Source organism: Lactuca sativa, chromosome 2 (genome assembly GCF_002870075.4).
Source record: "Lactuca sativa cultivar Salinas chromosome 2, Lsat_Salinas_v11, whole genome shotgun sequence".
NCBI classification, from domain to species: Eukaryota; Viridiplantae; Streptophyta; class Magnoliopsida; order Asterales; family Asteraceae; genus Lactuca; species Lactuca sativa.
In genome coordinates, this window is record NC_056624.2 from 34,407,300 (window position 1) to 34,424,864 (window position 17,565).

General features: G+C 33.2%; 2 protein-coding genes across 3 annotated transcripts; both read right to left on the reverse strand.

Moving 5' to 3' along the window:
• Window positions 1-1,089: 1,089 nt before the first annotated feature.
• LOC111882666 (probable auxin efflux carrier component 1c) lies at window positions 1,090-6,254 on the reverse strand. The gene is made up of 6 exons (XM_023879038.3): window positions 4,909-6,254; window positions 4,618-4,834; window positions 4,436-4,521; window positions 2,945-3,102; window positions 1,620-1,696; window positions 1,090-1,428 (listed from the first exon to the last, which is right to left on the reverse strand). The coding sequence occupies exons 1-6, from the start codon at window positions 6,095-6,097 to the stop codon at window positions 1,356-1,358; spliced, it is 1,800 nt and encodes a 599-aa protein (XP_023734806.1). The 5' UTR covers window positions 6,098-6,254; the 3' UTR covers window positions 1,090-1,355.
• Window positions 6,255-7,567: 1,313 nt separating this feature from the next.
• Window positions 7,568-16,237, reverse strand: LOC111882642 (uncharacterized). 2 transcript variants are annotated; one of them, XM_023879014.3, is made up of 11 exons: window positions 15,396-16,237; window positions 15,063-15,320; window positions 14,708-14,950; window positions 14,475-14,624; window positions 12,796-14,078; window positions 9,226-9,299; window positions 8,976-9,057; window positions 8,777-8,902; window positions 8,533-8,639; window positions 8,215-8,366; window positions 7,568-8,120 (listed from the first exon to the last, which is right to left on the reverse strand). In XM_023879014.3, exons 1-11 carry the CDS (start codon window positions 15,840-15,842, stop codon window positions 7,896-7,898), a joined length of 3,147 nt encoding a protein of 1,048 aa, XP_023734782.1. In that variant the 5' UTR covers window positions 15,843-16,237; the 3' UTR covers window positions 7,568-7,895. The 2 variants fall into 2 exon arrangements, with proteins under 2 accessions (XP_023734782.1, XP_023734781.1); XM_023879013.3 differs by having other exon boundaries at window positions 8,215-8,369; window positions 15,396-16,236.
• Between the last annotated feature and the right edge of the window lie 1,328 nt (window positions 16,238-17,565).

The following is a 17,565-nucleotide window of genomic DNA, read 5'->3' on the forward strand; positions in this document are numbered from 1 at the left end:
TATTGTTGCAATTAAGCTTATGGCAATGAGAGAGTCGCCTGATCCGATTGACGATTATATGAGAATGTCTGAGAGAACTGCAAGAGAAAGTTTGTATAGATTGACGATAGGTGTTTTCGAAACCTTCGGTGAAGTTAATTTGCGCAAACCTTCGTTGAATGATATACAACAACTATATGTTGCTCATGAAGAAAGACACGTTTTTCCGCGTATGTTTGGAAGCATTGATTACACACACTGGAAATGGAGAATTTGTCTTGTGGTGTAGAAATGCCAGTACACAAGTGGTCATCATGGAGTGCATTCGTTGGTATTAGAGGCTATTGTTTCCCAAGATTTATGGATTTGGAACGTGCTTTTGGAGCTCTAAAGTTGAAATGGCACAACGTTGAACATACGGCACGACCATATCAGCTAGGCGTTCTACAATATATTATGTATTCATGTACATAATGCATAACATGGTGGTTGAAGATAAATGACTAAATATTGTAGAGTATTCGGCTTTAGAGCTCAGACACATGCAATTTCAACTCGGGACAGTGAAATATTTGCATAGGGTCGTAGATATTCAAGACGCATGAAAACACAAGCAACATCGAGAAGATTTGACTGGTTTTATGTACGATTGAAATGAAAATGAATAAATTATGGACGAAAATGCAATTTTTTATGTTTTTAAATGTTTTTTTTGTTATAATGTTTTTTTTTAGATTTTTAAATGTTATGTTTAATTAAAAAAGTAGGTTTTATTTAATTAACATGTTTTAATTAAATTTGTTTTTATAAATATAAAAAATTAAATCGAAAAAAATGATGACATGGAGTGTTATAATTAGTTGTCCATTTCATTTCTTTGGTATTATAACAACATATTGACATGACATGTGGGGTGACAATTTTTAGATGTGATAACTAGTTATCCACATTCATTAATCTAATGAATAGTATAACACTATGTTTAGTGTTAATGAATAGTATAATATTATATTTAATGTTACAGTATTCTCCAAGACTATATATAATGTTAGTATAGTATAGGGTTGGAGTATTATTGTGTAAATTAGTTCTTTAGTGTAAGGTTAGAGATGTCATAAGCTAAGCATTTTGCAACAATTTGAATTATAACATAATGCAACAAATACACAAACTACATTAAACGAGACGAGTTTATCGTGTTTTTGTATAACATCGACTCGACTAAACAATGTGGAACAAACCCAATTAACACCACGTTTTTTTTTTCTATTTCTACCAACTAAAAACCTTAAAAGCTACATAAACAATTACTTTTGAGCATGAGTTTCTTGACATATTGTTAACCATTATGATGACGTCATCCTTGAGTAGCTTAGCTATTTCTCTAGTCCAAGCAAAATATAGTAGACAAGCGTTATGGGTAACGCTATCAGCATTCCAAATATTACACTGCAAACATTACATAAAAGAAATCAAGCATCTTCAAAACCAAACAGAAAAATGGGATTTTTAAAGAATTAAATAAGAATAATTTAATATTATTTGTAGGAAAGAACATTATAGTTACAGAAGGAATCAATTTTGGAAAGAAAAAAGAAAGAATAAAATAAAGTGAAAGGAAAAAAAGCTGAAAGACGTACCCAGTGCTAAGGATATCAGGGTGGACATTGTACTCCTTCGCAAAGACAAAGGGGACAATACCCTGTGGTAAAGCAGCCTGTTTGTTTTTTTCACCATTTTTATCATCAAAAAGAAAAAGTTAGAGGACTAAATTTGTAAAATAACAAAACTTACTTTATATACATACGTATATATAATCACGTAAAAAGTAAAAGAAAAAAAAAAACCCTTGGATATAATGAAAACATTGAGAATCAAATTGAGAGCATTTTTGTATTTAACTACAACTTTAATGTACACTCATATTTGTTATGTTATGTGTACTTATTTAACATGTCATTCATGTTATGTAATAATAATGATAATAATAATAATAATTATCTTCATGATTTTCACTATATACTATAGGGTTCATACATAGTCTCAACCATATGTATATGCATAACTTTACTTTAAAAACTTTTTAAAATTTTATATTTCTCAAATTAAAAAAATCGATTTATATCAGCTTAGTCTTCAACTATATCTAGAAATAATAGATACAGTTCAAAGACCAAATTCACTTATAATATTTTATTTTGAGTGTATCTTGATATGTGCATTCGGATTATTAAAACAAAAAAGTAACATTAAAGTTAATGATAAAATTAAATAATTAGTTATTATGATTCATTGGATATATATGTTTTTTTTTTAATTTTTATTTTTTGTGGTTTATCCTTTTAAGGTTACGAAGAAGCATATAGTAATTATAAACGGAGTGGCAGACAAAATGTGGGTGTCGGATTTAGTGTTTAATTAAATAATCCGAATGCACGCTTTGTTTTGCTTTGATCAAGGCATGGACATGCTCCACGTGACTCTCACGTGACCCTCATTATCACTCTTTTGTCATAAAATAAAATAAATCAAGTTATATTATATCTTAAAAAGTTGTAAACAAGAAAATGCAAGATACAACTTTTTATCTCTTTAACATAAAATGACCAACAATGTTAAAATAACTCCATTGCGATTGCAAAATTGCTTTTCGAATTGTTTTCACCATAAAAAAATCTTAAAGTGCTTTTTTTTTTGCTTAATATATTATGAAAATATAAATCCATGATTTATCATCTATTTAGTTTTTTTTATGTGGGGACCATTCAAAAAGCTTTGCATATGGAAATTCATTTTATACCGAGCATATAAGTTTACTACGTATATAATTGTTTGATTTTAGATAATCATAAACCTCGATAGTTTCTCATATTAAATAAGTAAAAAAGAAAAAGAAAATAATATAGATATAAATAAATATTTAATGTAATTAAAGAAGGAAAAAAGAAAAGAAATTAATTAACACCTGGACGATGGCAATACGTAAGAGAACGCCGCGAAGTCCGACGGCTATGGAAGCAGCTGCCATAACAGCCGGTCCTGTAAGGAATCTCACAGCCATTGCAAAAGTTGCTACGGAATTTCCACATGCGATTATCTTTGGTTGCAATGCCATAAATAAACCTGTATAATTTGTTTTGAGGAATTAAATTACCTCATACATTTTATATCTATAATTATTCATACCCACTAAAATTATGACAAATCATCATTCAATTTAATTTATTTGATATATTTTTAATATAGTCTTAATGGGTTAGTTAAAAAAATATGAAATAATGATACTTTTCATAATTTTATTGGGTAGAAACATTTGTAGGCATAAACAGTATGAAGCAATTTAATTTATCGTTTGTTTTTTTTCTTAATAAATATATATAATAAATTAATAACATTTCATTTTCAATTATTTATTTATTTACATATTATAATATACGTAATCATGACACCAACATTTAATGGCTGTTTGATACGTAACATTGTGAATGGTTAACGAACAATAGATTCACTTAACCATTAAGAGAATGTATAAGTCCTAATGAAAACAAATAAAAACAATATACTCTTCAACATTTTTAACTGTATTAAAATTTCATTTTGGACAAGCTGCCCATGGAATCTACTACGAAAGGACAAAATATACTGTTATTTTGGGAAAACAGAAATCAGCTTTTTAGTGAATTTACGAAATTACCCTTGAGGGTCAAGAATCTTATTCTGTTGATTCCCATTGACACCCAAAATCAATCAAAGTCTTTTACTTTTTCCCCCCGACAATCTAAAACACCTTTCCATCATCATCCCCACCACTACTACTTGAAGGTAATCATCATCATCATCACCATGCCTAACTAATTCCAATACCTTTATTTATTTTTATTTTCACTGTTAATTTAAAATAAATACAATATTTGTGTTTCACTTTTAACGTGTATCTACTTTTTTTTACCACTTGATATTTGTTCCAAAAGTCTCATTTCTTTAACCGAATAGTAAAAAGAAAGTACTACTTTCTTTTGGTGAATATTAAATTAAAAAAAAAAAAATAGTATTGTACATCAAAATTCAAAATTAGGCAGACAACATACTCCTAATCAGATTCCTATTTAATTCAAAAAGTGATATATTACAAAACGAATATAACGATTTGATTTGATGTTGATTTAATAATAATAATTAAAAAAAAAATAATCCATATTCAAATTTATCAAGAACTATGTCCGATGACAAGATAACATTAATTTGCGTTCGTAAAAATATTACCTTGTCCCAAGGAACAAAAATGTTTCTTTTTTTCATAAATATTTCGTGTCAAATTTACTTATTTGTCTATTGATAGAAAATATTATGTCATAAGGTTAAAATATACATTTTATTAAACTATAATATATCAAATCAGATATGACTAAATAACAATAAACATGAAATAGGGATAGAGAGAATGTTTGGTACTAACCAAGACTGAACATAGCCATGCCAAGGCCTGCATCAGACAGTATTGATATCGACTTTGCTATGATTGCTGGCATTTCAACATTCCACCTATAAATTAAATATAGTTTTATATTATTTAAAAAATCTCTTCATTTATATATAAAAATATAAAAAATTAACATAACGTATTCATCATATTTTTACCTAAAACACACTAAAGACCAAATAAGCCCGATTAAACTCGAATACGTATTCGGGTTTCGGATCAACTTCCGCCACACCATTATCAGTATAAGCCTCGTCATTACACTGGTTGGTGGCATTGCAGTGCCACCAACACCTTTCCCCTTTCCGCCTTCGATATTTATATTGTTATTTCCAAAAGAAAATTCTGCTCTCTCCAAGTATTCTTCTCCGTTCCCTAATAAATAAAACATTTTTTTAATTAATTACCTAAAAGTGAATATAATTAAAACAACAACAACAATGACTTACCTTTTAGGGGCGATATCGGCGTTTTTACATCTTTTGTTGTTGGATGATCAAGTGCTCCGTATTCGCGTGCAGCGAATACGTCCGAAACTGGAGAAGCACTCGAGCTCCAAACAAACATGTGAAGATCATTCGAACCTTCATCTGTTTTCTGTCCATTGGCTTTTTTAGTCAATGGAACAGTCGGTTTTCCCGTTGAAGGGGAAAACATCCCTGGATTGGGTGCCGGGTAGTTACTACTCGGCACTCCATGATGAAAACGAGACTTATTGGGAACGCTCCCACTGCCTTCCTCTTCATAATTGGAAGGTCTGGGAGTGGGCCCTCTGGACACAGACAACCCGTAAACATCATTAGCCCCAAAGTTCGAGTTCCTCGCACCACCACCACCACCACCGCCCGCCATTGAATAAAAATCAGTATGGTTGAAACTCGACCCTCTTGGGGTCGGGTTTCGTGACGATTGCAGAGAGTAAATCTCTGCATTCGTCAGATTCGATGGACGAGGGGTCGTAGAGGAAAAACCCTGCGACCTTCTCGAAAACACATCCGATCTTGAAGCATTTGATTTCCTAACTGTAACATGAAGCTTTCCATCTTCTTTAATCTCAGCTTCAGTCTCAAGAACTTGTCGTCCATCTAATGACATGATATCAGAATCGACATGAATTGAAGCAATGGCACCAGCAGTTCCCGGAAACTGTTCTGAAATCAACAATCTTGCACCACGAAACTCGAACAAAAACAACATCAAAGTATACCAGATTATACATTGAAGAACAACGATTTGAACCATTAAGCTACCAGATTCACCACCATACATTCCTTTAAGCAAAGGAATCCCCATAACGAGTGTATTAGGTAAAGTCGATAAAGAGAAGAGTGTAATCGACCATTCTAAGCAACCCCTTTTGCTGACGTTGCTCCAGACGGCGAGGGCGGCAAGAACCACCAGTTTCTGGAGGGTGTCGGCGGCGATGAAGCGGAGGTTCATTTTGTAAGGGTTGTTGGTGGAGATGAAGTGGAAGGAGAGGAGAGGAACGGCGAAGAGGGCAACAAAACGGTTGATGCCGGAGCATTGATCGGGAGTGAAGATCTTCCACCACTTGACGGAGCCGTAAGCTAAGATCATGGCGACGTAGAGGGGGACGACGGCGGTCATTACATGGTAGAAGTCTGACAGAGTGATCATGGTGAATGGTGAAGATGAAGAAGAAGATCAAGAATGGAGGTTTGAAGGTTTATGGGGTTATGAAGAAACTGAGATGGTTGCAGTTTCCAAAGCTAAAGGGAAGGGAGGAATGGTTTTGTAATATTTGATTACTTTCCCACTTCTTTTTTTAATTTATTTGTTGTGGTGTTTGTGGGTATTTATATGTTAATTTAGGTAGGTGGAAGCTCGAATTGAGGGTGGAAAAGGGATAAAAATGCTTTTGTATTTTATATTATTTTATTTGATAATAAGAATAATATATGACTTATAATAATAGTTGAATTGTAAATGTTTATATATTTACAATTGATATTTACATATATACATTTTTATTAAATAAGACTATGTAACAAGTATGCATATACCTCTTGTTGAACAATATGTTAGTTATTTGTTTGTGACGTATACTTTATTATTTGTCTTAGAACTCAGAAATAGAAATAACCGAAAATAAATAATATTTCAACTACAATGTAAGATAAATTATAAATACAATGTTGGAAAAATACGTACGAACCCAACCTCGTTTTTTGAGAATATGCAAAGAGAGGTAGACCTCGACTCGTCTTACAATTTGGGGACATGAAGCATATTAGGAAGTTGTTCCCGCAATACATTTCGTACGTTAAAATCTTTGTGCGAATTTAATATAACCTACAAAAATAATTAAAAATATAAAAAATGGAATACTTCAATATTTTAATAAGGAGTGGCGGATCCAGAACAAAATGTTAGGCCTAGCACACATGAATTTAGAAATAACATGCCGGAAAAATTACATTATACCGGAAAATTTATTTAAAAAATTTGAAGTATAGAATAGGCTATTCTGAACAACTATATAAATCTGCGTCTGCTAATAAGTTATAAGTCACAAAACTTTCATCGTTTTGAACCAATTACTACGTAAAATTATCATTACTCGCGATTTAATAACTTTATTCTTATTTCAGTATTATTTTATATAGTATTTATTATTTTTCTTATTATATATATTTTTTTTAAAAAAGTTATCTTTTTGTACATGCTTTTAAAGAAATTTACATAGCATTATTAATTAGAAAATGCATTTTCTAGCATTTAACCACGTAGCATTAAAAGATTTTTTTTTGCAAATTGGTTTTTTTTTACGTATTCATTTAAATTATGCTTTGCCTATAGTAATATGTACATACACAATTTTTCAGGAAAATAGCATCACAGCCTCTATCTTAGTTTACAAAAAAAGAAAAAATACTACTTTAAATTGTCACGGGCTATATTCAAAATTGGTTAAAAACATGAAACACTACAAATAGAAAAAACAAGGAACAAAAATAAAGCTGATCCGACTCCGAACCGTCGAAGTCAAACCCAAAAGCAGCCCGAATAAAGCCCATTATTAAATTATCGGACCACCTTTTTTTTAGAACGTTACTAAATAAGTCTGAATTTATTATCAAAAGAAGCTCATGAAAATGAAACCATTTTAATAATAAAAAAACATCCAATCCATTTCTAACACTAAACTGTACACATTTATTCTGTACAAAACAACATAACCTAAACACCAACTAACATCCTTCCAACTTTCAAAAAAAAAAAAAAACTATTTAAAATCAACAAACAAAACTATAACAAAAACCACTAAATGTAACCCAACGAATAAAATGAATCGTCAAAAATACATTCAAATAAAAAAAAAAAAAAAAGTTTCTGTAGAAGAGTTATTCTTCCACCAACCCCTTATCTGATCCACACTGTAACTGCTGAGACTGGAACCATTTGATCAAGTTTTTTAAGATGTGTATCGTATGATTATACTCGATGTGGGCCCCACTCCGGCATGGAGCGCCTTCACGAGTGCAACAAATTTTAACAAACCGTCTTCACTTATCCACCTCAGCTTCCATGTCACGGGGACCGTGTTGACCGATTTTTGGGTTACATCCCGAGGGGAAAACACGGATGTTACGGATTTTAGAGATAATGTCACGCAACACCTCTCATTCGTCTCAATCACCTGAAAATAGCAATGTACTTTCCATTGGTTATTTTGTTATATACATAAAAAGAAAAAAGAAAAAAGAAAAAAGAAAAAAGAAGAGATGATTTACCATTTCTAATGCATTGATAAGAGAAGAGCAAGTATCAAGTGAGAAATATGGAGCAAAGGTATCTTGTGAATCAAATCCGAATTGTGAGATGTCTTCGATGCACACAAGCATATGTTCTCCAAGAACAAATAATGATCTTGAAAACCATTCATCTTCTAATAAATAAAAACAAAAAAATTGTTTCTATTAAATTTTAAAATAATTACCCATAGCCATTAATTTTTGCCAGTGAGCTAAACTTAGCCTTAAAGTACAATGTTGTAATAAAAAGGAACAAAAAGTAGAATGTTATTCTTCATTAAAAAAACAAATAAATACCTTTGAAAGTGTTGTTCCAGAATAGCACCATGGAATATTGAAGGATGTTTGTTTTTGACCCCCCACAGACATCTCTCTCAAACAAGGCAACCTGGATCTTATCCAAACTGAACATAACACATATATAAAATCATGTCAAAAGAATAAATTGGAAAAATGTTGTTTGTAATAATAGGAAGAAATGAAAGTAGGATTGAATTTAACCCTTTTTTAAATGGTAAAAACAAAGTAGAATTCCATTGACCTTATGAGAGGAAAGCCTTTCTTTTTAACATTTGAATGAAAGACTTCTAATATAGATACAAGCAGCCTTGATTTCTCTATACTCCTTGTTATGAATGTATACCTTGCCCCTCGTTTCGCATACACCCTATCACACCAATAATAACAAAACATCAATTTTTCATTAAGACCTCAGGGAAAAAGACGAAAAAACCTTTTACCTCACGGCTTGAAGCCCTAAACCTACTAAAACCTCTTTGATATCTTCAGTCCCAAGGCAACCGACTAGACTTGCACTAGATCCTGCAAAATGGAAATGGAAGAAGCTTCTTAGATTAGATGATTAGAAAATAAATAAAGTTACATCATAAGTAGTAGTATTTAACTATTTATTGAAAGGATTATAATATAAGATTATAAGTTATAACGATTTTTCAATTTGCATAATGGTCATACCGCAACGAACCTAACCTGACCCATGGTGTCGCCCATTGAGAAGCAGGATGTACAGCTTCAATTCACAGCTCAGTAATAATGCCACACCACTGTTTTTTATCAATAAAACAGGAAGAAAAATAAATATGGTGAGAGTTGTTTAACCATTGATGCATGTAAGATGTTGATATATATTCAGCCACATATTTTTTTTTGCAATAGAGGCATTTATAATTCATAAAGACAAGAAAAACATGAAACATGTGTGCAACTGTACAAGCACCTAACAAGGGAAAGGAAAAGTGTGAGAGAGAGAGAGAGAGAGAGATTGACAATTAGGTGTTGTTTCTTTTTTTCCCATGTTCATGGTTTGGGAAATTGATGATTAATATATATATATATATATATATATATATATATATATATATATATTTGTAAAATCATAGCAAATTTAAGGCAATGGAAGGAAAAAAAAACTATATGTATGTGTGTATGTGTATGTGTATTTGTACATGTACATGATATATGTATGTATGTATTTATGTGTATATATGTATATGCATGCATATGTATGCGTATATGTATATGTATGTATGCAATATGTATATGTACCTATATGTATGCAATATGTATATGTATATGCATGCATATGTGTATATGCCGTATTATATATGTATATCAGCATATGTATATGTATATACCCATATGTATGTATGCAATATGTATATATACCTATATGTATGCAATATGTATATGTACCTATATGTATATATTATGTACATGTACATACATATTATGTATATGTATATGTTGAATCCAAAGTGTGAAAGTGCAAGAAGTTAAAAATAAAATCCATACAGGTTTCTGTCATCATGCTAGTAAATAGATGCTCGTTTGGAATAAAAACAGGTTGAATTGTGGTTAGAGAGTAAAATCCATATTGAGATATGTTAAGAGCACATGAAATCCCCATAAGGGGTAACAAAATGGTGTACAAATGCAATCATGGTCCATATACAGCAAATATATACTGAATACATAACGAGATATGGTTATTTAACCAATGGTGGTTGATGGTTAACTTTTTGATGCATTATGTAATTGTTAAATGGAATCATTAAAGGGGTCTATGATCATAAAGAACAATGGATTTCACGACAATCTGATAAATCTTTCATGAATCAAAGTGTTGAGTTATGGTGTTATTGGTCAAACTTTGGATTAAATGAATTTTCAGGATATTATTAAATGTTATGATGGAATTGTGTATAGTAAAATACTCAATGGTAAAGTAATGGAAGAATGTGAAGTACAACTTTTGAAAGTAGGTTGCGTAAATTGGTGTATGACAAGAAACTATTCTTGCTAAGGTTAAAGGGAATGCAAAGGGATAATGATAACCTTTATCGTATATTAATATCTTCATGGAATCGGGTTGTTTAGAATTCATATGAGAAATGTATGATAAGTGTCAAAATTATGTGTATTTGACACGGAATTAGAAATAGAATGTGATGCAAAATGCTTTTATGTGCCATTTGTGTTAAACATAAGTGTTATACAAGGCAATTAATTTAGGACATTATTGTCTAAAAGCCGTTTTCCCTTGTATAGCTACAAAGGTACATCACGGGAAGAAATAGTTGGAAAGTCAAGCACGATAAGGAGGTGAGTAACATGCAACTTATTACTTATTTATGTTTATGGCATATGATTAGCATTTTCATTTGCGGATACCAAGGAAGTATATATAGTAATGTAGGTATTTACCTCCCAAGTTTATGGAAAAACATTGAGGCAGTTATTAGTAGGTATCTACTCGAATAGGTAGCATACTGACATAGTATCTACCCGTTTGGATGGCATACCAAAGCAGTTAGTCATAGTTATCCACTAGGTTTGGTTGGGTAGCAGATCGAGGCAGTTATTCATAGGTATCTAGCCAGTTAGGTAGCATATGGAAGCAGTTATACATAGGTATCTAATCGGTGTAGGTAGCATACTAAGGCATTCTAGTACCTAGACAAATTAACCTATGAAGCTCTAATTAAGTGGCCACCCAATTTTAGTGGCCACTAAAAAACAACCAAGTAATTAAGAGTGATGCTACACCTTCCTTCTTTCCTAACTTATTTTTTTTAACTCGGAAGGTCCCTATTGTTTGTTTTTGTTATGCGCTTGGTCCTTACTGTTTGTTTTTGTTACGCGTTTGGTCTCTGTCTTACCTAAAAAGACTATTATTTAAATAGGAAAAAATGGTGGGTAGGTAAGGTAAGGTGAGGGGGTGGGTGGGTTTGGAGGTATGTTTATTTAATAAAAATTAAAAAATTAAGGCCAAAATAGTCTTTTTAGGTAAGATGGGGACCAAGCGTGTAACAAAAAACAAACAATAGGGACCTTCCGAGTTAAAAAAAAGAAGTTAGGGACCAAATACGCAAATTACACTAAACCATAAGGACCATTCGTGTAATTTACTCTTAGTTAATTGAATAAATCATGGCACAATCACATATGGACTGAGACATATGAACATATAAACAACTAAAACTCCTAAAACCTAGAAAAGGGGATTTTAGACTTTCTAGACTTTCAATTGATCCGTTCTCATTTATGTCTAACTATGATTAATTACATATAGAAAGTGAAACAACAATAACAAGTCTTGATTATCAATAGCTTGTAGTGACAACAAGTTCTCTCTAAACTATCTCCATATTATGTGTAATTGTCTTCAAAACACTATCAAGAATTCCCAAAAGACTGTAACTTTTATTTTATCATTTTCCTTATATCCTTATATATTGAATTCCCTAATCCACATATGCTAGACCTAGAGGTGACTTGTAAGGAGGTGAGAATCCATAAGTAAGGTCTCAGGTTCAAGGACATTATGATTTACCTTTCCCATGTGTATCCTCTTTTTTTATCTATTGATTTCTCCCATGCATTGGGTATAGAATGTGGAACAATGACACAATGGTACTTATTTTTTATCGTTATCTATCGATTTCACCTTATCTATTAAATTTGCAAATATAATCGCAAAGCCCTAAGTGAGAAACTCCTAAAGTATCTAACTTAAACATCTAGAAATCGGAAGCTCAAACAAACAAGGACGATAGAAGTCATGGGCATGTACTTTCATTTCATATTAAAAACCTAATTAGAGAATCATCAATACGACTATATAAGGAACTCAAAGTTGTAAAAAGTTCAATATAACATCATCATTCATCTTTTAGAGACCAAACATGCATCTAGTCAATTGCATCATCAAGAAAAGCAAGTGGCAAATCACTTAAAATTTTAGATGGTGTTTTGTGTATCATCCATCCACCTTATTCTCAATTATACCCGTGTATGGTTAAGTTAGAAGCTTAGTCACATGCAACAAAGAGCACAATCCACATTGGAATTGGAACTCCCACACCCCACCACGCACCACCATAGTGACACATGGCGGATGGTAGGTGGTCAATGGTCATTCAGATAGATCCTCAAGCAAACAATTGCAATACACCACATACTATCTACATATTTCTATAACACATAAAAATATAAAATGTACATGTTCTAAATATATGGCAATATGGGCATGGCATCTACCTTTTGCTGCTTCCAGATGGATCCTCAAGCAAACAATTGCAAGACACATGTTGGCTACATGTTTCTTCAATTCCAAATTCTGAAAGATCCACTTCAAAGTTCTTCAAGATAAATTCTTCTGTCTCAAGCCCTGATAGATTTTTTTCAGTAACCATTTGGAAATCACTCATATCAGCCTCTTGGCTATACTTCAATTCATTATCATCTGTTTGTGTTTGTGTTGGTGTTGTCTTCTCTGTTAGTGAAACAATTCTTGGCTTTGGTTTTCTTTTTGACATTTTCTTCTCCAACCAATCAGCTTCTTGCTTCACTAAACCAACTATTTCACCATCATTAACACTACTTCCTTCATAATTGTTGTTTAAAGAACACGACCCGTTTTCTGTAAACTGAAACACATGATCTTCAGAAGTAGGGATGAATGATAAACTATCCATACTTTTTGAAAAATCATTATCAGTTGTTGAGTCAATTTCAACAGAATCATCTCCACTATCACTTGAATAGCTATCTGAAGACACCACTGAAAAAGACTCAACAGATAGCTGCAGAAACTCTTCTTCCAAATTATGGCGTCGATGCAGAATGTCTTCTTGATAATGAGGAGGTGAACGAGGAGCATCGATGACATCATCAACAGATTCCAAAGGAATGAACCTACTATTTGAACTTGTCATTTCAGGTCCTTCAACTTTGAAACCATTGTCTGAATGTGCCATTGCCCCCTTGTCTTTTAAAGATTTGATGTTTTTAGAAACCTCGTTAACCTTTTTATCATATTTCATATGATTTGAAATAGATGCATCTTCATCAGCAAGATAATTTGATTCTGTTTCAGGGTATTGTTCAGAAACAGTATCGATAGACAAATCATCATATGGATAATAAGACACTGGAAGCTCCATTCGGTGTTCTTCAAAAACATCAGCAGAAGCAGATATGTATCTTGTTTTTTTACCAAATTGTTTTACTCTTCTTTTCTTTCTTGAATCTTTCTCTTTTTCAGGAATCAAAGGAAGCCCACTTGGCACATGATTAGCCTTTATATGATCACTAGAAACAGGATTCATCCACTTTTGAAACTCCTCCAGCCATGAAGCAGAACGTTGTTTTTTCATGAACTCGATTTTGTTCATGAAATCATCAATTTCAGCTCCTTTATTTAAATTAGTGTTCTCCTGTTTGCCTTCTTCCTCATCCTCATAAATTATCGATTCGTGATCAGAAGATGATTCTGTGCTTGCCATTTCACTTTCAATACTGGCAACACGTGATAGTTTCTTCTGAAAAATAAGTCATGAAAAAGTTAACCATGGTCAAAGAAATTCAAGAAACCACTTGTAAGAAGTATGTAAATTAGGACTAATGCAAGAAACAGAATTCATTTCTTTCTATTACAACGTAATACTTTCAATCTTTTTCTGAAAAATGTGCATCATATTGCGTTTTTCTTATTAGGACATTATAATTTGAAAAATCTACCCAAGTATAACAGTGAAAATTGCTCTGTATTTGAATGACATTCTTATAACTTGGTAGATTTTTGAGAGTAAGATGCTACAATAAACAAATAAATGGAAGAAAATTGCTATTTCTTGCATTTAACCCTATTATAACAAGCTTTGGTTCATAAAACCATCAAAAACAAATATTAAAAAGTTGATTTACTAATTACTAACCATTTTGTTGTGAACACTTGCTTCTGTTTCAGCTTCATCTTTGGCTGGGGAATAAAATCCAAAGCTAGCTGGTTGCTTTTGCCTACTGGCAATGATGATCTGGCGCTTCCAGACTTCTCTAGTTGAGATCTTTTTGTCATCCAATATCAACTGCAATGTTATACATATAAGAAAACACTAAATGCAATCTCAAAAAGTAAATCAAATTGTATATTTTTTTTTTGTATTCTCACCTTTTCTGGATCAGTGAAGAAGCTATAAACTTGTGGTCTATACCAGCTGGCAGAACATACTGGATTTCCTTCTAACCACAAAGTCTTCAGTGATGGAAGAGCTGCTAGGAATTCCAGCTCTGAAAAGCTAGAAATGATATTGTAGGAAAGATCAAGCCCCTCAAGTGATTTTAGATTCTCAACCCCACGCATAGTAGTAAGAGCATTATTCCTCAATACTAGTTTCACAATCTGACATGTGACCTGTATCCAAGAATATGTTTCCAAAATCATTGATTTGAAATGTATTTGGACTTTTGGGGATCAACTCATACAAATATACAATGGGAAGAAGCAGAATTTCAATTAAGGTTACCTTACTAAATGATGAAATTGTTCTCAGTTGATTGAAACCGAGGTCTAGGTGCTTCAGCTTGCTACATCTCAAAAGATTATCCACTTTGGTAAACTTGTTCCGGCTTAGATCAAGTGTTTCAACAACAGGAAGGAGTCGCAGGGAATCATCCATTAAAACCAACCCATTATAAGCACAAGAAACGAATGACAGTCGCTTCCACTGAGGAGAATGCTCTATCTCAGCAATTCTACTAGCAAAAACATGTCGAAGAGCATCCTAGAAGTAGAATTGATCCAATTAGTATTAGAATCTGAACATTCAGTTCCATGAAGAAATGTAAATCAATCTTACAGTTGAGTTATGACAAATAATCTTCTCCAGAGTATGCCTAAGTTCAAGAAGACCTCGAGCAGCAGAGGTAGAGAGATCGCATCCACGAAGTTCGAGAACCTTCAGGCGACTAAAAGGCAGCAAACAGAGAGGCGTCGGGTCTCTACAGGAAGGCGGTGGTAATACAGAAATAACTTTGAGTGAGGTAAGTATCCGTAGGATCCGTCGGAGCTGTTCAAGCGCCCGGTGATCACCAAGGTCAGAGACATAGGCACGGAGGTAATCAACAGGAGCTCCAGCGAGGAGCCTCTCAAGCTCCGCCAACGATTCGAGCCGGGATTGAACATAGTGAAGCCCAACCGGATTCAACTTCAATACAAGGGTTCCTTCGATCAACGGACCAGCCTGCTTCTCGACGAACTTCACTAGCGATTCGAGATACCGATCTCCGGTGACAATTGCCCCCATGTTGACTTACAAACTGGAATTGAAAAGAGGGTTTCGAGGAGTTAAGGTGAGAGAAACGGCCATGGTTGTAGAAGAGAGAGAATGGGAATAAAGCTGTCCATATGCGAGGTAAAACCGCAACGCAGAACACTGTTCCCTGGTAGTTCCCATTCCTATTTCACCATTACCATTTCCAATTCATCTGTTGGATTTTTGTGCCAATTTCGCAAGGATCAAAAAACTCCAACCATCGAATCGAAGCTTTCCTTGATTTTACCTCCTGATTCGGTTTTGATATGTCAAATTTTCAAACCCTCCATGATTGTTTTCTTCGGTCGAATCAAACCTATATATAGTAATTAGTATATGTACATATTAATTTTCATATATCTATACACACGAAGTAATCCAATATATCGGTTTAACATACACGATACAAGTAACAAAACGAGCAGGTTAAGTAACACGTTTAATGGACAAGGACAATTATTATATAAAGTTTTTTGTTCGTCTTTTAAAAACAAAAATAAATAAAAATTACATAATCGGTCTTTGTGCTTGCTAAATGTACCAAATGTGGTCATTACGTGGAATTTATTGCAAATATGGTCCGTTAGTTTGAAAACCCTTGCAAGCATGGTCCTTAATAACGACAACGTTACTTTTGTACCGTTAATGACTAAGGTGTGCTCCTCACGTGAAGGTATTTCCTTAATTTCACTGCATCATCTCCTCCAACGTTAATGTATCTCCTTTTATATTACCCTCGCAGAGTGTAAAACTTCATGAAAGACAACGACGACTTCATTCTGTAAAGATGGAGACGAAGATGAAATCAAAGACGAAGACGAATTCAAGATGGTGTGATGTGTTTGTGGTAGATAAGTTGTCAACATTACCTCATGGTCTAAGCTCAATCCAAGTAAAAGATTTTGGTCTTATGGGCGTTACAGAAGCAATTGAAGGTGGATAGACCCGCCCATATGTGCTAGACCTTTGGAAGTCATACCATTTTTACTACGATCCACGAATAATCTACAAGACTCCTTGCAACAAATTTACATGGAATCAAGGAGGTTGAAGTTATTATTTTTTTAGTTGGACATTTTTTTCTTTTGTATATCTACAAATCTTGATCAGGAGTAATAGTTTGTAATTGATCAAGTATTTTGGGTATAATGTTCACTGTGATCTAGCCTTATTAATTGGTCATATTTTGTGTAACATTTTGGTATTAATGTATGATTTGTAATGGTTAACCTTTGTTGTTGTAACATCCCAAAATCCATGACAAAAAATTCCATTTTATTAAAAACATTTTCATAAAACCAAACGATGATCAACCATTGTTTTCAAATCAAATCCATAGAATCGAAGTGTCAAATGATCCCTCATGTATAATTCAGCAGGAGGATGTGTACGATCACATATTCGTCTTATCCGATCAACTGAAGTACTTGAAAACATTGAAATCAACAATTGTAAGTCAAAGGTTAGTAAGTTCCCCCAAAATACTCCACACAACAATATATATACAATGCATGCACATTGGACCCACAACATAAGACTGGATTGCCCCTGAGCCCACAGCATGAGACTGGATGCCCCTTCCCGGCTCATAGCTTATGATTGGCTTGCTCCCGAGCCTACAACATAAAACTGGATTTCCCTCTCGGCCCACAACTCATGACTAGCTTGCTCCTGAGCCCACAACATAAGACTAGATTGCCCCCCCCCCCCCCCC

Bases quoted from the DNA above. Each gene is read 5' to 3' on its own strand.
- LOC111882666 (XM_023879038.3), bottom strand. From the start codon at position 6,097: ATGATCACTCTGTCAGACTTCTACCATGTAATGACCGCCGTCGTCCCC. The intron at 3,103-4,435 runs GTTAGTACCAAA...CAAATTATACAG, and splicing joins CATGGCTATGTTCAGTCTTG to GTTTATTTATGGCATTGCAA. The intron at 1,429-1,619 runs GTACGTCTTTCA...TAATGTTTGCAG, and splicing joins CCTGATATCCTTAGCACTGG to TGTAATATTTGGAATGCTGA.
- LOC111882642 (XM_023879013.3), bottom strand. From the start codon at position 15,842: ATGGGGGCAATTGTCACCGGAGATCGGTATCTCGAATCGCTAGTGAAG. The intron at 15,321-15,395 runs GTAAGATTGATT...TTCTACTTCTAG, and splicing joins TTATTTGTCATAACTCAACT to GATGCTCTTCGACATGTTTT. The intron at 9,300-12,795 runs GTAGATGCCATG...GATAAAAAACAG, and splicing joins CCATCTGGAAGCAGCAAAAG to TGGTGTGGCATTATTACTGA.